The sequence below is a fragment of the Mycena indigotica genome (assembly GCF_014461135.1).
Source record: "Mycena indigotica strain 171206Taipei chromosome Unknown Mind.scaff0007, whole genome shotgun sequence".
Taxonomy (NCBI): domain Eukaryota; kingdom Fungi; phylum Basidiomycota; class Agaricomycetes; order Agaricales; family Mycenaceae; genus Mycena; species Mycena indigotica.
Genome location: NW_023503006.1, coordinates 1,033,509 through 1,051,529, shown reverse-complemented (window position 1 = coordinate 1,051,529; position 18,021 = coordinate 1,033,509). Strand labels below are relative to the sequence as shown.

The following is an 18,021-nucleotide window of genomic DNA, read 5'->3' as shown; positions in this document are numbered from 1 at the left end:
TGCATGAAAATCCATGCTATACGCTCTGACTGATCAATCCGCGGAACGCACAGCCTGGATCAAGACGGCGTTCTAGGCCTTGATGACAGCCGAAACGGCCGAAAAAAATCAGCAAAACAAGACACCGCATTCCGTCAATCTCCTCACTTCATATTCCGGGTCGTCTCCAAGATACCACCAATGCCGTTGGCCAAGGATGGCTAGCGCTTCGGCGGCAAACGCCTCCCTCCTCTTCTTCTCCCAACCATGTCCGTTCGCCAAAAGCGCAACTTCCGCAATCTGCAGCTCCCCGTGGCGAATCGTCCCCTCGCTAGCAACCTAGAAGAGCCCCACCCGACCCGCCTTGCGCCCCTAGGTCCAAGAGCACCGACCCCTCACGGTCACCGGCCTCTACACGACGGCACAAACGCAACGGCTATCGACCTGACCTCCCCGCAAGCTGATGCCGCGTCGCTGTCCAGCAGACTCGCGGCGCTCGACGCGAAAAACACGAAGAAACGGGAGTTCGATCTCAAGAACGACGATTTCACCAGTCTGCAGGAGCTGGGGAGCGGGAACGGCGGAAGCGTGATGAAGGTGCAGCATGTGAAGTCAGGGACCATCATGGCAAAAAAGGTGTGTGTGTGTCTACTTCCAGTCTCGATTTCGTGTTGGTGGAAGCCCGGGGGACCAACGTTTTGATTCCCCTTGCGGCGCCCGCCTTTGCTAATTGCGCCTTTCTTCCCGCAGGTCGTTCTGATTGACGCGAAACCGGCGGAGCGGAAAAAGATCTTGCTCGAGCTCCAGATCATGCATGACTGCGACTCGCGGTTCATCGTGTCTTCCTACGGCGCATACCTCGCAGAGCCAAACATCTGTCTATGTATGGAGTTCATGGACAAGGGCTCGTTCGACGCCATTTACAAGCGCATTGGGCCCATCGACGTCAAGGTGGTCGGCAAAGTAGCTGTTGCGGTGTTGGAAGGGCAGCGGTACTTGTATGATGAACATAGGATCATCCACCGAGGTGCGAAATCGATGTCTTGTTCTTTCTCGCTGGCGCTAATGTTGTTCCTAGACATCAAGCCCTCGAATATATTGTGCAATTCACAAGGCGAAATCAAGCTATGCGACTTCGGTGTTTCTGGGGAGCTTATCAACTCCATTGCCAACACCTTCGTTGGCACGTCCATTTACATGAGTGTGCGTGAAGCTGCTTCATCTATTCAAGCATATTGTTAATGGTCCATGTAGCCGGAGCGCATTCAAGGCGCGACCTACTCCGTCAAATCAGACATCTGGTCGCTGGGCATAACCCTCATTGAGCTCATCGTTGGTCAATTCCCGTTCTCGGGCTCCTTCGATTCGGACAACGACTCGGATTTGGAGGGTGAAGGACACAGGACACCGCCGGCAACTCATCGGGTTTCGCTCACAGTATATATCCATCCCCTGATTACTGAAGAGACCCTTGACCACGATTATAGATTCCCAGCTCGCCAACATCCAAACGCCGTTCGAAACGACGAAGCAAAGGTGTCTCGCTCCATGGAGGCGGCATGACACTAAGTATCATCGAGCTAATGCACCAAATTGTCCACGAGCCCGCCCCCCGGTTGCCCTCGGGTAAATTCGGGCATGACGCAGAGAAGTTCGTGGATGCATGTCTGGAGAAGGATGGCGAGAAGAGGACGGGGCTGACGGGGGCTATTCGTGCGACTTGTTTCGTCCTCTTGTCGGCTTGACTAACGGTCAGTTGTAGGAAATGCCTTGGATAAGGGAGTCACGACAGAACGGAGTGGACATGACCGAATGGACGAAAACCTTTTAAGGCGATGACATGATGACTCTCTGCACATGGAATATGACATGCACAACCTGACGAACGATTACCAGTATATCTTTGATAGATCCCAAGCATACGGAAAACTTGTACTGTTTGTTTGTAGACACCCTTTAACACGCATTGACAGCCAAAGTAATTATAGAACGAACTCCTCGCCAAGAATCTCTTCGGTGAGCTTCCAAAGCTTGTCTGCGTTCGCCTGGCGAGGTCAGTAATGCGAAGCGCCGAAGCAATTGGTAGACCTACCAACTCGGAGCAGATTGGAGCCCGTTGCGCATTGGCCTCGGCACCATCAACGAGGTAAGCACCGGATTTATCTGCGCCGAAGTCAGCGAAACGCTCAAGGACGATGGTCAGCCAAACCGTCAAGACGAGGATCAAACGCAGCGACGACCGAGCTAGTCGGGAGTTTTAGTAGCCTCTGAAGGATGCAGGTGTGCCTTACGTAGATGCGCCCTGGGGAATGGTCTTCCATTCATGTGCCTCCGTGTTGGGTGTGGCATCCTCGTTCAAAAGCCCTGTCTCGCATCACAATCCGAATCTATCCAAAAGCGGAATCCTCAAACTTACCAACTGACTTGAGCATCGGGATTGCGGTATCCTTCATGAAGACGTTCGTGTAGATAGCTGAAGAACACGTTAATAGTAAGCCAAAACTCGCTGCGCGGCGCGCGCTGCCATAGTACATACCTCCGGGATGCAGGCTATACGCCCTGAGTTTTCCCGCGCCGCGATTGGCGAGGCCCAGCGCAAATAGCACGTTTGCCGACTTGGCTTCGTGGTAGCGGAGGAAGTAGCTGGTTTCGGGCCCCGTGGCCGGCTTGCGCAAGGCGGAGGCAGTGAGCTCTATGCCGGGGCCCATCGAATGCGCAAGCGAGGACACAAGCACGATACGCGGGGTCCATTTGGCGGTCTTACTGGCGAGGATTTTCGGGAGAATGAGCTTAGTCAAGAGGAATGGCCCGAAATGGGCGACGGCCATTTGTCCTTCGATATCGTCTGCAGTGACGGAGTAGACACCACTAGTATCGGCGGCGTTATGGATGACGACCTTCAACGCGTTAGTGGATTTTAACAAGCCATGAACAGCCGAAACATACATGGATTGGCTCAGCGTAACCATTGATTTCTTTGGCCGTTTCTCTAATGGCCGACAGCGACGCGAGATTGAGCACGAGCGGGCGAATTTGAGCAGCCGGTTTGTCCTTGCGGATAGCATCCACGGAGAGTTGGAGGCGGTCCTTGTTGTACCCGGTAATGACGACGAGTGCGGCGTGTTTTGCAATGGCCCGCGCGGTTTCAAAGCCGATACCCTCGAGCGACGTTCCGGTGACAAGTACTGGTAGGGGGGTATTAGTCCCAGCTGAACAAAATAATGTCAGGATCGTACCGTTCTTGCCAGAAATTACGTTGGAAAGCACATCAGCCGCCTCCTCTGCGGTGGTGGAGGAACCAAAAGTTGGAAGAGACATGTCGAAGCTTGGTTAGAATGTTGAGGGTGTGCTGAGGCGGCTCCGCTGCTTTAATTCGCCTTCAATTGCCGAATATCGGGATCTGCTTGAGCTGGATTTATCATTCAGCGCTCGCCGGAAGCCATCGGTGACCAGGATCGGCAGTGCGCAATCGTCATCTCCCTCCAGATAACACGCCCGCCGGGATTTGCGACGTCAACTGGAACGCGCGTCAACGCCGGCCGCACCGGATCTCGAAAATCTGCGACAGGGTCACCAAGGAATGACAGCAGAAAAGTTATCGATCATGATCTCCCTTCCTTCCGACAGGTCACCAAGCATAATGGCCTCGATATCAAAATTTATCGTTCTGGGGGTGAACACGGTTTAAGACTCGACGCTGCCCTGGATTTCCCTCACGAGTTTGAATATGAAGACTTTTTGGGGTCTTCAATGCAGCTATGGGTTAATTCAGACGGAGGCAGACGAGTCGAGACGACAGTGCAATGCCGTGGCAGTTACGCAATAGACTGGAGCCGCGGTGAATCATCCATGGGCCTCGCCGAGTTCGCATCCGTCAGAGGCTTCTCGGAAAGGTTCGAATTGGATGGGCAGTGTGAATAGATTTAGCAGTCTTGGTTGCAAATGCAGCGATTGAACCAAAATCCAGGTAAGAGTGCGACTTCTATGCATCGAATCTTCGTTCATTATTCTTCTGCCAGGGGATAGGTCACTATCGACAGGCTTCTTGGTTCTCCGCCTTATGCTGCTCGATGCTGCACAAAACCACGCAACGAAATAGGGAAGTGCTCGACATCCTCCTTGATTCTTCGGGCATCGATAAGTTAAGCGTTAGCTTGAAAGGAGAATGGTTCGAGCTCCGTCGGGCTGCAGACTGTCGCCACGAAAGAGCAGGCGTCTCTCGAGTCTCCTTTTCTGGTGACAAGCGACGGGACCGTATGAGCTGAGCAGCGCAATTAGAGAAAGGCATCTCATCATCACTAAACATCTGGCGCACCTTTATCATTCGAATTGTTCCTTCCAAAGGCTGACAACACACATGGAATGTCTTCAAAAGTCTGCTTCACTCTACCGGCGATCCATTCCCAAGACGTCTACATGCGTTAATGCGTGTGGCTCGTCCGAGCTATTGGTGTAAAACGGAGAATGCCCGCCAGCTCATTTTTGTTCGTGCCACGGCCGAGACCACGGACGGCATCCCGAGAAGTTGGCCAGTTCTTCGTGGCAGCGAAACCCTTAGCCGAAAGGCTTGGGCCTGAGCAACCCTGGAAGAGGTCTACATCTGGGAAGCTGTAGGTGGTGGATATCTTGTATTGGCACAAAGGTGAAGCAGGTTGCCGAGGAGTATTGGTGACGAAAATTGCAGAGTTCTCCTTCAAGTTCCCTTCGCGTCCGACGCGTCGTGGTTCCAATACGGAAGAAGAAGATGGCTTCAAGGATCCCACGTGCAATCTATCCGTACCAGGGCGGCCATGTTCTCGCGCTTAATCGTCGAAGAGATATTGCACTTGTGTTGGAAGACGTTGACTGCAAAGCGTGGCTGTGCGTGGGAATACTCGGCATCATCGGCCTGGACGAACATTCGATTGAAGGAATGGAAAACATTTTAGAGGCCGTTCTTAGAGTCTTTTTTGCGTCGGTATGGGCAACCAAGTTGTCAGCCTGATATGATCATTGATCATGTTTATCCCTATGATAGTATATTCTGCTCTCAGGCCCGGGATGCAAGTAAATACAGTGTCCAGTATTGATATGTACTCCGCAGTCGCGATCAACCTGGCTCAACGTTATCAAGCTCTAACACTCAGGCTGTGAGCCTTCAAGCTGTTGCGGTGCGGCGATTTGGATGCCTGAAGCTGCGGATACTAACTAGTAAAGAATCTTCTTCATGGTGCAACCATTCCATGGGCACACATATCTATCATATCCCCCAACTTAGCCCAGGTCCGAGTCGTAAAGGATGTGAAATTGTTGAAGTCATGTCCGTCCAAAATTCGGTTCCGAATTCGAGGATGCATCAGGATTCAGCCTGTGCTTCGACAGTTTGACTCGGATCACATATTATCTGCAGACTCTAAGTCCCAGCTTCTTGCGTCGAAACCACTTCTTCGGGTCCGACGGAGCGTCGAGGGCCATCGGTCAACTACTTAGTACTTACCGTACTGTGCTTCCCCGTGACTGTGCAATCTCCCCTCGACTGTGTAATCACAGTTGCCTGCTCACTGTCGCTCCAATCTACCTCCGGTACCATCCGGAAAACCTTCTTTAGCATATGTAGCATTGATATACCAAATATTTTATATATCCGCGCTAAATTGCTGAACCGGTGCAGTGACCGACATCATAACTTGGGTAATATTTTTACTAAAACACCCAATATCAGTCCTAATGAGTGCTTTCTTGGTCCTCAAGGTGCAACATGTACCCATACCATCACATAGAGTCCTATTCAGCACAAAAATCCCTCACAGCTTGCTCTCTCCGTCTTATCTGGACCTGCCGATAGATTTGATGCGTATGTGACACGGTGTCACAAGTGGCCCAAACTGTCCATTGTGCTACAATTATTTCATGAGAGAGTATTCTAAGAGTTTAGACCTTCTATATGGGTCTCTAGGCCCCCCCAAAGTCACTTTGATATAGCCCTACACTTCAATTAGTCGAAATGTGTTGTTTTGGTGAAAATATTACCCAAGTCATGATGTCGGTCACTGCACCGGTTCAGCAATTTAGCGCGGATATATAAAATATTTGGGATATCAATGCTACATATGCTAAAGAAGGTTTTCCGGATGGTACCGGAGGTAGATTGGAGCGACAGTGAGCAGGCAACTGTGATTACACAGTCAAGGGGAGATTGCACAGTCACGGGGAAGCACAGTATCCCATCAAATCATCAACTGTCACAGTAGTGTGACTAGTCTACTGGAATTCTTTCCGTTCTCTCATGGTCGGTCAACCACATATACCCAGAACCGAATTCAACTTCACTGATGTCACCAAACACGATGATTCGTTACTCGATTCAAGTCCGAGTGGCATAGGTAGTAAGTATATCCACTACGCGTCGTCAACTACGGTGCCGGTTGGGTGAGCAACAGTGGTGCTAGGGCTTGCACTTTACGGAGGTGAGACGAAGTCAAAATGCGTTTTATAAACTCACGTCCAGGTGATAGTAGTGGTCTTTGTCACGAAGAACGGCTCTCTAGGGGAGATTTAAGTTCTGAGGTCAGCCACTAGCATGGTTTAAGGATCATGCACTTACACATCAGTAAGTGTCTGATATTCACGTGTCGCGGTGAAGACTTGTCCATTTGGTAGCGCCTATGGTTTGTTCATCGTAAAGCATTCTTCAGGTGAAGAAATGGGGACATACGACAACAAGGCAGACAAGGGCAGCAAGAGCAAGAACGGTTTTGAACATGGTGTGTGTGTGATATGCACTACAAACGCTACTGGTTCTTATATGCACTTTTTTTAGGGCACCCCGCTCCGCACGGTCGCATTCGGATAGTCGGACAAGGACTGCGATCAAGCTAGTACTCTCCGTGCGACCGCATCAGGTCACCCTGCTCGTTCTATCGTCCGACGCTCGGGCTCTTGTGCTGTATTGTTGTCGAATTCAGTAGCATTTGCCACAGTGTGAGATCTCAGATTCACTCAAATATGCCAGTCCAGACCGTTATAAAAGCGCAGTGGCCTCTTTTCCTTCCTCTATTCTACTTGCCTTCGGATGCTGACCTCTTCATTTCTTGCCCTTGTTCTTGCTGCTCCAGCATTCGCCGCAATTGGGCCTGTCACAGACCTCACCCTCGTCAATGCTCAAGTCGCCCCTGATGGCTTCAACCGCTCGTAAGCTGCTGAGCTTACCAACATATGCTCACTTTTCCCGTCTTGAATATTACTCATCTGTTTTTCAGGGCTGTCACCGCTGGCGGCACCATACCCGGACCTATCATCAAAGCCAATGTTGGCGACACCTTTCAACTGAATGTAATCGACTCCCTCACGGATGCAACGATGCTACTCAGTAGCTCCATTCATTGGCATGGATTGTAAGCGTCAAGTTGATTCTGCTGATCGTTCTGAAGCACTCATTCATACATAGCTTCCAATTGAATAGCTCGTGGGCTGACGGTCCTGCATTTGTCACACAATGTCCGATTGCCCAGAACGACTCCTTCTTGTATGAGTTTTCGACAGCGAATCAGGCTGGTCAGTGTGGTCATTGTCTCAAAGCTGCAGCTCACCTGGACATACTTTTAGGAACATATTGGTATCATTCACATCTATCAACACAGTACTGCGATGGCCTACGTGGGGTTATGGTCGGTGGGTCAAATATATCTGCTGCTTTCTCCGCAAATCTCACGCCCGGCTTCCATTCAGTCTATGACCCCAACGACCCTCATGCAAGTCTGTACGATGTCGATGATGACACCACTGTTATTACCCTCGCTGACTGGTACCACGCCCCCGCTCACACCCTTGCTCTTCCTCCCACTCTTGATTCGACACTCATTAATGGCCTTGGGCGCTTTGCTGGTGGTCCGACATCGCAACTCGCCGTCATCTCCGTTACGCAAAACACGCGATACCGTTTCCGTCTTGCGTCTCTTTCTTGCGGTATTTAAACTAAGTTTATCTATGTCACCGGCGCTCATGATTTGATCCGTGCTCAGACCCAAACTTTATCTTCAGCATCGACAACCACACAATGACAATAATTGAGGTGGATGGGGTCAACACACAGGTACTTTACGGGAAATTTGCATCTCCGTTTCGCTCGCTTATACTTGACCTTTTAGCCGTTGTCTGTTGACTCAATTCAAATATATGCTGGCCAACGATACTCTTTTGTCCTCACTGCCAACCAGCCTGTTGACAATTACTGGATACGCACCGTAGCCAACAGTGGTACAACCGGCTTTGACAATGGCATCAACTCGGCCATTCTGCGCTACTCTGGAGCAGCGACGGTCGACCCAGTGACACCACTAGTCAGCTCAACTACTCCCCTTGTGGAAACCGACCTCCACCCACTTATCGCTACCCCCGTTCCAGGAGCCTCTGTCGTTGGCGGCGCCGATGCCAACTTCAATCTTGTTATCGGTTTTAATGGTGCCAACTTCACGGTCAATGGAGCCCAGTTTGTTCCCCCGACAGCGCCAGTGTTACTTCAGATCTTGAGTGGGGCTCATACTGCCGCTGACTTGCTCCCTGTGGGCAGCGTTTTGTGCGCAATTTCTCCTTTCATCGAATTTGCCATTGGTTGATTCCATACAGCACTCTTCCACCCAATTCCGTCATCGAAGTATCCATTCCTGGTGGGACTGTTGGCGCTCCGCATCCTTTCCACTTGCATGGTGTTCGTCGTCTTCACTATCGTCCACCTGTTCTCATTTGATTCAGCACAACTTCTGGGTCGTCCGCAGCGCGGGGAACTCAACTTACAACTACATAGACCCCGTTCTTAGAGATACTGTGACGACCGGCTCCTCGACCAGGCAAGTCTTTTCGCATGTCGATCGATATTCGCTCATGTTCCTTTAGCGATAATGTCACTATCCGTTTCCAGACAGATAACGCGTGAGCTCGCAGTTCGCTTCCCCAACCAGTCCAATTAGTTATGACGTCTTTTAAAGCGGGCCCTGGTTCCTCCATTGCCACATCGACTTTCATCTTGAAGTGTATGGTTATTGCCGTTATCATTTAATGAGTCTAAACTCTGATATAGCGGTCTTGCTATTGTCTTCGCGGAAGATACCGACACAATCGCCAACTCTGTCCAGCCTGATGCTTGGGGCACGCTTTGCCCGACTTACGATGCGTTGTCATCCAACCAGCTTGGTGGTCAATAGAGTGCAGGACAACAATTCGAAATTCTATTTATCACTATCTTTAACTTCCAAACCTGGCATCGGATGGACCCACGTTAGTGATCATGTCGCGACACTATTGCATGTTAGTAGTTGTGTTAGGTCTTTCTACATGCTATAGCATTATCATTCAATTTTAAGAACCACAACGATGAGCCCAAAGCGCACGCACGTGGAAATAAGTACGATTGAACAAGTCCAAGTCTAAGCAGGTCTAAGCTCATTCACGGTGGTGAGATGATCTTTCCTCCTTTTAATTTGCAATGCACTTGAACGTTTGAACCTCTAGTAACTCTAACATGTACTGGAGCTGAGTTTCTGGCTCTGAGTCACAGTGTTACCAGTGTTACCTCACTGCTTTCCAGCACCCATGTCTCACCGAAGAGTTGCCTATTACTACGATCGTAAGCCCTGTTTGCCCCCAATAGTACGACGACTAAATGGAAACACATAGCCGATGTTGGAGCGTACACATTTGGCCTACACCAATTCCTCAAACCGCATCGCGTCAAGATGACCCATGACCTTGTCTCTGCGTATGACCTGCTGGGAAAGCTCCATGTTCTGGTGCGTGGATAACCACACTATAGACTCAACACTTACACTGGAACAGAAACCGAAACGTACGTCGGCGGAGGCACTCACGGCATTCCATACCGATGAATACATTCAGTTCCTCAGTAAAGTTACCCCAGAGACGTTTGCAGAGCTTAGTTTTGGCGGAACGAGATGTGCGTCGTTTCTGCTTGCCCGCCTCCAGTATTGTTAACTCCCATTTGCAGTTCTAGTTGGAGAAGACAACCCTCCATTTGAAGGTCTATTCGAATTCAGCTCGATCTCTGCTGGGGGCTCCATTGGTGCGCCTGACCAGTCTTCCCTCTTCTTCCTCTCTGACCCTTTGAAGCTGCTGCGCAACGTGTTGCTGACGGCGCCGCTGACATCGCTATCAATTGGGCTGGCGGTCTCCATCACGCAAAGAAGAGCGAGGCCTCCGGGTTTTGCTACGTCAACGACATCGTCCTATGCATCCTCGAACTCCTCCGCTCCATGCCCCGAGTTCTATACATCGACATAGACTGCCACCATGGTGACGGTGTCGAGGAGGCATTCTACACAACCGACCGGGTCCTTACCTGCAGCTTCCACAAGTTCGGTAACTACTTCCCCGGAACCGGCGCCCAGGAGGATCGAGGAAGTGGCAAAGGACATAGATATGCGGTCAATATCCCACTCAATGACGGAATCAGCGACGCGGCCTTCCAGAGTATTTTCGAGCCCGTTGTTGGCAAGATACTCGATGTTTATCAACCCAGCACAGTTGTCCTACAATGTGGCGCGGATTCGCTGGCCGGAGACAAGCTGGGCTGCTTCAATCTGAGCATGCATGGCCACGCAAACTGTGTCAAATGGTTGCGCGCAAAAAACATCCCGCTCGTGCTACTTGGAGGTGGGGGGTATACCGTGAAGAATGTCGCGCGTGCGTGGACCTACGAGACTGCTTGTGCCGTTGGGGAGGAAGGGGTTATTGACGAGAACCCCGTGTTGCCGCATTGCGAGTCATTCGAGTGGTTTGGGCCGCGCTATCGGCTAGAGGTCTTGCCTAGCAACATGGAGGACTTGAATCTGCGGGATGGGTCGCTCCCTCGTGTCAGGTACAGATATGTCCGCCGCCATATTTTTTTTACTGATGAGCCGGTTGGCCAGGCAAAGGGCATTGGAGCAGTTGTCCGAGCTCCCTCCAGCCCCTTCTGTGGGTCTGCAGGATGTGCCCCGCGAGTCGCTACACCGGCATCTTCTCCCCTCATCAGATTTGCGAAGTACCAGAGACAAACACATGGACAGGGAACTTGCTCGTGCGTGTCTCCGCCCGCGTGTTCCCCGTTTCTTACTATATGCTGTAGGAAGGATGCAAGAGGCGTCAGACCTCGCCAACCAATCCGACTCTGATGATTCTGACTCCGAAAACGATAGTAATCGTGACGAAACAGTACCGAGGCGGAGGCACATGAGCATCGTCACGAACCAGTACCAGGAGCAGGAGTCCGGTGGCGCGCGGAAGAGAACATTCTTTGCATTTGCCCCTGACCCGGATCTCAGAAGGGCGACAACGATTGCAGGGCGATAAGCTGGGGGAAAGGTAAGAACTGCATCTCGCATCTCCATCTGGTCATGTCTGACCGCATAACAGGCAAAAACCATGGGCCGCGCTGCCAAATCATTTAGCTTTTGGATCAGAGGGATCATGACGTTGTGGAATATCGGCCGTGGTAGGCGAACCGTGAAGATAGATCGGCTGGTCTTTTCGGTATGTCCTATTCGAGGACCACATACAATACATGTCCCCAAATGGCAGGCGACCTTCTGCTTTTGGTAAATATGCTTACTTGATTGTGTATTGCGTGTAGCACTGCACTCGCGTCGAGCTTGGGGCAATAATTGATGAGATTCATGGACTTGTGCGAATTGAGGCCAGAGACTGCTTAGGGAAGCAACATTCGTGTGGTTCAGTGCATTTCAAGTAGTCGAGATATAAGCATGTCCCCCCTTCAGCTCAGTGAAAGCAATGCTAAGCTTTTAGATACATATACATGTGATCTTTTGCTGATCGTGTATTTGGCTGAGCCCTACAGATCCAGCTTCTCCGGAAATGACTGCACTACATCTCCCCGCATTCTGCGCAACCACTCAGTCTCCGTAAACCGTATCTAGGGCATCAGGCACATACCGGTAATTTTGACCACCAGCTTCGGACGGCTGTTCTGCCCCGTCTGCACGGCCTCCATCTTGCGCAGCGTGAGCATGCCCTCGATGACACGCCCAAACACGACGTGCTTCCCGTCGAGGAAGTCGCACTTTGCGGTGGTTATGAAGAACTATGTCCACGTCCGAGTCAGCTATGGGGGGACGTGACATTGGGGGACGCACCTGGCACCCGTTAGTGTTGGGCCCAGAATTGGCCATGGACAGCAGCCCTGCGTCGGTGTGCTTTTCGATAAAGTTCTCATCCTGTGTTGGAGAGAATTGGGTTTGTGTAGCGGAAGGGAAGGGAGGAGCTTACTGGGAATTTGTCCCCGTATATTGAGAAACTGCCTGTGCCGTCGCCTTTGAGGAAGTCGCCGCCTACAAGGCATGGTCTGATTAGATTGGGGCAAGCAAATAACCACGCACCTTGACACATGAACTTGGGCACTCTAACGCGGCACAAGTATAAGAATTGGAAGCGAGAGAAAAAGGTAACGGGAACGTACATCCTGAATCCAGTCAGCAACATGCAGGAAAACTCCACGCAAAAAGCCCACTCACCGATGAAACGTCGCGTTCTTGTATCCCTGCGGACGCGAGTTGACCCTTCGCGGCTGGCTGAGTAAGCGCTCCGTCGCCGCAAGCCCGCCAAACGCACCGGTATTCACCCGTACACAGCTGGCGGAAGTTTTCTGCTGTCCTACCGAAGCGAGTCAGAACACCAGGTGCTCATTGAGGGGATCGGCTGACTTGGGCACGATGTCGCTGAACAGCTCCATCTTAATGCGGCCCGCAGGCGTTTCGCCGATGTTGATGTCCATGAAGACAATGGGGCGGGTCGTGGTGGCCATCGCGGTTATTGTGGAAGGTGTCGGCGTCACACAGTCACACTGTTACCTGGTTCATCCCGAACTCGACGCCTTCATCCATGCAGCCGACCCTTCCACCTGAGCTGTGGGACGCCATTCTGGACCTTCTGGTAGACAATGACGACCTGCGCCGCTGTGGCCTCGTATGTCGCGCATGGCTGCCTGCAACCCGCCACCGACTGTATGAAGCCCCTCTTTCTGTCTGTGACGACAATGATCTCGAGCGCTTCTTGGAATACCTCCAGTCGCCGCACAACACGCTCAGAGTGCATCTGAGCGGGCTAAACATTACATATACTGTGCGGTACAGGAAAAAACTACAAGAAATTTTGGCGGCACTACCGGGTCTCGCTGGCCTGACGGAGCTGCGATTGAATCTGCCATACAACCATTGCTCGTACACGGACTTCCCCCGCCTGCAGCAAGTCACGCGGCTTGGCCTCCACGCAATGAGTTTCCCCCGCTTCCTGCACTTCACGCTGTTGCTCCAGAAGATGCGGTCGATCAAGCATCTCGTGCTGGGCAGAATCGAGTGGACTGGGGTCGCTAAAGAGACAGGCCAGTTCTGTCTGCTCCACGGGACGTGCATTGCGCTCGAATCACTCGAGTTTAACCTCGCCGGCGACGCCCATGCCCCTGAGGACGAGCCATTTCTCGATTGGCTCGCTTGGGACAAGAGTGCGCCAATCGTAAAGGAAGTCACAATCCACCTTTGTGAAGAAGTTGCCCCCAAGCGTGCCGACCAGGTGGCGCAGTTCATTGGCCATAATGCAGCAATACTCGCCAGTCTACACATCAAGTTTGCATCCCACAGTGAGTGATTGAGACAACGCATTGGACCGCGGCCGGCTTTGACACCGTTCCAGAAGCAAGTCCCTGCCCGTGCTTCAATCCGGACAAGCGAGATCATCACGACCTTGATATGCGCGAATACCTAGCCATGATGGCCAGTCACTTTCAGCACACCCTCCCCACCCTCCTCGAATGCCTCCCGCGCGGAAATACTCTCACAAAGCTGATCCTCCTCATGCCCTACCTTTACCTCGAAGAGCGCGACATTCCCGTGCTCCCTGACTACACGCGCCTCAAGGCGGTGCTCCACGGGCCCACCCTCGCCAGCCTCGTGATAATCCAGTTCTACGCCCTGTGCAAAGGACATGCTATCGACAAGGACGGCGCGTTGGCGCCGAAGCACCACCCCGTCCAGTCCATTGTCTTGGAACAGCTCTCATGGGGCGTGGTAAGGCGTATGAAGATGTGTCGCGCGGAGCGGCTTGTGCGGGCCAGCATGAGGGACCTCGAGCTGCCGTTCAACGGAGGGGCCAAGTGTTTTGTTGCGTTGAGAGATGAATGATAAATTTAAAATTAACACTAGGAGTAAAACCTGAATTTAATGTAAAATCGAACATTGTCTATACTGTAGAGAAGAATCAGAAGATATATTGTATATCTCATTTTCTCTTCCGCTTTGAAGCGTTATAACTTAATTGTAGCGGACAAATGTTCGGAGACAAATTCTCCGAATCGCTTAGAAAGCATCACCTTGGTCAGCTAACCCATGGCAGACATAAGACGAGAAAATTCGAGAACCAGCAACACTACCGGGGCCGATGACAGCCACATCTTCGTATTCTGCACCTCTTGTCGCGGTAGTTGGCGCGACGGGGTTACAAGGTGGCTCCGTGATCGCAGCACTGGTTGCGTCCACTAGGCCATACAGAATCCGCGGGCTTGCTCGGGATCCTCGCAAGCCCGCCGCTGTTGCGCTCCAAGTACAAGGAGTCGAATTGGTCCAGGTCAACCTGGTCCTTGGCAAGGAGGAGGATGCCCGCCGAGCCTTCGATGGCGCGGACTATGCGTTCGTACGCAACGACAAATCCCATTTCTCTTGACATTTCTGGCTGATCTGCAAAGCAGTTGGTGACAAACTTCTCTGAGCACATGAGTATGGAACGCGTAAGTGATTCACACTGGGCTGCCCTCCAATGCTTGTCGACCAAATCAACAGGAACTCGCTGAAGGAAAACTGCTCATCGATGCTGCGAAGTCCGTCTCTACTATGCGCGGTATCATTTGGTCCGGCCTCCTTTCCCCTGGCGCCGCAAGCAATGGCAAATACACCCGCATGGTCCATTTCGAAGGCAAAGCTGCGGTCTCAGCTTACGGCCTCTCCACGACAGAAACTCTTCCAGTCGGCTTTGCCATCGTCCCAGCGGCCTTCTACATGCAGCAAATGGCCAAGACTTCCGGCCCCATTCGCATGATCGAGCAAAATCCTGACAATCCAGACGAGCTCATTATTCGGTGGAATGTGCGAAAGACGACGAAGCTTCCTTTTATCGACGTTGAGAGAGACTACGGCCAATTTGTCGTCAAACAGGTCATCGAGGCAGACGTTTTCCCTAACGGTCGGGAAGTTAACACAGCAAGCGAGGCTCTGACTCCGGAAGAAATTGCTGACGCAGTTGCTGAAGGCATGTACATATTTTCTGGCTTCCTTTACTCATTATGAGAATCCCAGTCACTGGAAAGAAGGTCACGTACAAGCAGATCTCGACGGAAGACGTCGAGCAACGGCTCAATGATGCAGGAGTGCCACAACACTTTGCAAGCAGCTTGGCTGAGAGCTTGGCGTTTGCCGACGAGTTTGGGTGTAAGTAGTTGTTCGCTTTGTGAGCTTGAGAACTGAGCCTCGTTTGGACGCAGTTTATGCTGGAGGATCTCCTGTAGACAGCGAAGGTCTTCGCCTTCATACTTTCAAGGAGTTTGCGCAAGATGTGGGGTTGCGCGCGTTGCTTGCCTAAGATCAACTTTCCTACACTCCGGGCGTGATATAGTGAAACAGGTTGCAACCACAGTTCATAATAATCGTGTTTTTCTCCCTTCCGGAAGCTGGACCATCTACTAGCAATCGTACCAGAATCGTCCTGTGATAAATAAGAATTTGAGTGGGCTTTGTGAAGATAAACCTATGATTCATCCTCGTCGCTTTCGTCTTCAAACCCCACTTCAAGCCAGCGCCACTCCTTGCCATCTGCTCGGATCATGTCTGCGCATTCTTGACACACCGTCGAGATCCACCCCTCGACCGTCGCCAGCCGTCCATCTTCCCCACACCTCTCGCAAACCAGATAAGATTCTCGTTCGACGTGGAACTTTATCCTTTGCCGTGCCGCGGTACTGCTGATGTATGCCCGTAAGCAGCCGTAGCGTTGCTTGACCTGAATAAGGATTGTCCGCGATTCAAACTCGGAGTCGGAGGGTGTTTCATCAGGCTGGGTGAGGGTTAAGCACAAGATACGAAGAAGCCCTTCCCAGCCATTTTCAATGTAGCATCGGACGCGAGAGTCACGAAAGAGGGTGGGGAATTCGTTTTTGAAACGGGCCTCGAGTGCTGGATGCATGATGTGATGGAAAGAAGTATCACGCGACGTCACAGTCGGTCGTTCAGTGGTCTTTCTTTCCAGTCATGCACAAGAGCGAAATCCACAACATATACGATGTACTATCCTGATGTCCAACTGATGTCGGTATGCTGCACTTCCCGAGAGTGTTGGGCCGAAGCAACGAACTTGCCCGTAAATCCCGAATCTAGCGGGGTTCGCCCATTTTCCTGGCGAATCACGGAGATCGCTACTCGCTACATTTTCAAGACAAGACAAAACCATTGGCCGCGGTTCGTCATGTGGAGGAGCAACCGTTAGTATCGCCCCTATTCCGCTGACTATAAATTGACCTCGCTCTTCTGTATAGGCGTCAGCTATTCTCATGTCTCTTCCATCTTTCGGATTCTCCACCACCTCTGACGAGGTTGTCGACGCACTTTCTGCCACAATCTCGGGCAAAAATGGTAGTGCTACTCCACTGACCCTGACCAGCAGTGCTCATGCCTCCGACTAGTTCTCATAACCGGGACAACCCTCAATACTATTGGATTTGAAGCGGCTCGAGCTATAGCGAAACATGCGGCGATAATTACGATTACGGGGTATAACGCGGACAGGTTTGTTTCTTTCTTGGATCTTTGTGAGTGCTTATAGCACCCAAGGTTACAACTATCCGCGGAAACCCTCAAGAAAGAGGCTCCGACTGCCGTCATCCGGCATATACAGCTCGATCTTTCTTCGTTGGATGCAGTGCGGAACGCTGCTGCGCTCCTTAACGAGCAGCCTGAACCCCTTCACGTATGTGAATACTTGGGATCGCAGGAATTGATGTTGATGCCAACAACTTGCAGGTTCTTATTCACAACGCTGCACATACGAATGGAACGACCACTATCACTAAAGACGACATTGAGATCCAACTCGCGGTGGACCACTTTGCTCCATTCCTCCTCACCAAATTACTCCTCGCAAAGTTGCTCCGATCAGCCTCCGCGGATTGGACTCCCCGCGTAGTATATGTTGCCTCGGAGGTCCATGCTCTGGGTCCCGGTATTGACCTTGCGGGCCTTCGCAAGCCTGTGCCTGGGTCAGAGTCGGAAAAGAATTTGTTTCTGCGCTACCATGAGGCGAAACAGGCTGTTGTGATGACTGCGGGCGAATTGGCAAAGCGTGCAGACGGAAAACTGCGCGTTTACAGTCTCCATCCGGGACGTACGTGCTCGTTTTCACTCAATACGGAGAGCTATGATGATATCCTTACAGTCATTTTCACGAACGCGATGATGCAGGCGGAGGTTGTCCCGACAATGAAGGCGATTGGTGCCTTAAAGGAGGACGGGCAGCCGAATCCAGACTATAAAAAGTGGAAGACCATTCCACAGGGAGCAGCAACGTGTGTAGATCTCAATTTAATTCACTCCCATTAACTCCACTCAGGACGATAGTTGCGGCATTTGATCCTCGTCTGGATGGTGAGCTTCAAGCTGTTTGGTTACTTGCTGATGGACTCCGAATTGATAGACAAGTCGGGGTCTTACCTTGTTGACTGTGTCGAAGCAAATGATCAACGAGCCCCAAATTGTGTTAATCCTGTAAGCATTTCTCCGTAGTTGCAGCAGTTATTGAGCAAACCTGACTAGGCGAACCGAGAGAAGGTCTGGAAGTTGACGGAGGGCATCATTGGAGAGAAGTTCGAGCTTTGACTTCAGTGTGAACTACGAACCATCCCTTGGGTACTGTGATATTACCACGAATTTGTGCCTCCATTGGCAGAGCTGCCACAGCTGAAAAAATGAGTATCGTCTCGTGATCGTGGCGGTCACACCGTTACGCATGCACACCGTTAGC

General features: G+C 51.5%; 8 protein-coding genes across 8 annotated transcripts; 5 read left to right on the top strand and 3 right to left on the bottom strand.

The window, feature by feature from the left end:
* Positions 1-246: 246 nt before the first annotated feature.
* MIND_00810300 (STE/STE7/MEK1 protein kinase) lies at positions 247-1,818 on the top strand (the record flags this gene model as incomplete). The annotated part of the gene is made up of 6 exons (XM_037364778.1): positions 247-615; positions 730-1,006; positions 1,058-1,182; positions 1,234-1,416; positions 1,467-1,692; positions 1,742-1,818. 6 exons carry the CDS (start codon positions 247-249, stop codon positions 1,816-1,818), a joined length of 1,257 nt encoding a protein of 418 aa, XP_037218020.1.
* A 143-nt stretch (positions 1,819-1,961) lies between these two features.
* MIND_00810200 (uncharacterized protein) lies at positions 1,962-3,297 on the bottom strand (the record flags this gene model as incomplete). Its single annotated transcript, XM_037364777.1, has 8 exons — positions 1,962-2,024; positions 2,072-2,142; positions 2,189-2,223; positions 2,271-2,343; positions 2,396-2,452; positions 2,516-2,876; positions 2,926-3,164; positions 3,216-3,297. 8 exons carry the CDS (start codon positions 3,295-3,297, stop codon positions 1,962-1,964), a joined length of 981 nt encoding a protein of 326 aa, XP_037218019.1.
* Positions 3,298-6,244: 2,947 nt separating this feature from the next.
* On the top strand, positions 6,245-9,158 carry MIND_00810100 (Laccase 1; the record flags this gene model as incomplete). Its single annotated transcript, XM_037364776.1, has 17 exons — positions 6,245-6,344; positions 6,399-6,425; positions 6,467-6,525; positions 6,574-6,595; positions 6,654-6,726; positions 6,779-6,904; positions 6,994-7,149; positions 7,218-7,352; positions 7,406-7,512; positions 7,564-7,923; positions 7,980-8,050; positions 8,106-8,533; positions 8,584-8,665; positions 8,710-8,820; positions 8,876-8,886; positions 8,943-8,987; positions 9,035-9,158. The coding sequence occupies 17 exons, from the start codon at positions 6,245-6,247 to the stop codon at positions 9,156-9,158; spliced, it is 2,037 nt and encodes a 678-aa protein (XP_037218018.1).
* A 379-nt stretch (positions 9,159-9,537) lies between these two features.
* MIND_00810000 (Histone deacetylase) lies at positions 9,538-11,301 on the top strand (the record flags this gene model as incomplete). Its single annotated transcript, XM_037364775.1, has 7 exons — positions 9,538-9,580; positions 9,631-9,743; positions 9,790-9,907; positions 9,959-10,033; positions 10,081-10,828; positions 10,881-11,029; positions 11,078-11,301. The coding sequence occupies exons 1-7, from the start codon at positions 9,547-9,549 to the stop codon at positions 11,299-11,301; spliced, it is 1,461 nt and encodes a 486-aa protein (XP_037218017.1). The 5' UTR covers positions 9,538-9,546.
* Positions 11,302-11,832: 531 nt separating this feature from the next.
* On the bottom strand, positions 11,833-12,769 carry MIND_00809900 (Peptidyl-prolyl cis-trans isomerase; the record flags this gene model as incomplete). The annotated part of the gene is made up of 8 exons (XM_037364774.1): positions 11,833-11,849; positions 11,902-12,049; positions 12,102-12,182; positions 12,235-12,296; positions 12,345-12,427; positions 12,480-12,524; positions 12,577-12,618; positions 12,669-12,769. 8 exons carry the CDS (start codon positions 12,767-12,769, stop codon positions 11,833-11,835), a joined length of 579 nt encoding a protein of 192 aa, XP_037218016.1.
* A 77-nt stretch (positions 12,770-12,846) lies between these two features.
* Positions 12,847-15,591, top strand: MIND_00809800 (NmrA domain-containing protein; the record flags this gene model as incomplete). The annotated part of the gene is made up of 7 exons (XM_037364773.1): positions 12,847-13,600; positions 13,654-14,027; positions 14,584-14,649; positions 14,705-14,743; positions 14,796-15,261; positions 15,309-15,440; positions 15,494-15,591. The coding sequence occupies 7 exons, from the start codon at positions 12,847-12,849 to the stop codon at positions 15,589-15,591; spliced, it is 1,929 nt and encodes a 642-aa protein (XP_037218015.1).
* Positions 15,592-15,756: 165 nt separating this feature from the next.
* MIND_00809700 (uncharacterized protein) lies at positions 15,757-16,200 on the bottom strand (the record flags this gene model as incomplete). Its single annotated transcript, XM_037364772.1, has 1 exon — positions 15,757-16,200. Exon 1 carries the CDS (start codon positions 16,189-16,191, stop codon positions 15,757-15,759), a length of 435 nt encoding a protein of 144 aa, XP_037218014.1. The 5' UTR covers positions 16,192-16,200.
* A 355-nt stretch (positions 16,201-16,555) lies between these two features.
* On the top strand, positions 16,556-17,876 carry MIND_00809600 (Short-chain dehydrogenase/reductase family protein; the record flags this gene model as incomplete). Its single annotated transcript, XM_037364771.1, has 8 exons — positions 16,556-16,637; positions 16,688-16,790; positions 16,836-16,971; positions 17,025-17,385; positions 17,437-17,566; positions 17,611-17,645; positions 17,695-17,765; positions 17,814-17,876. The coding sequence occupies 8 exons, from the start codon at positions 16,556-16,558 to the stop codon at positions 17,874-17,876; spliced, it is 981 nt and encodes a 326-aa protein (XP_037218013.1).
* Between the last annotated feature and the right edge of the window lie 145 nt (positions 17,877-18,021).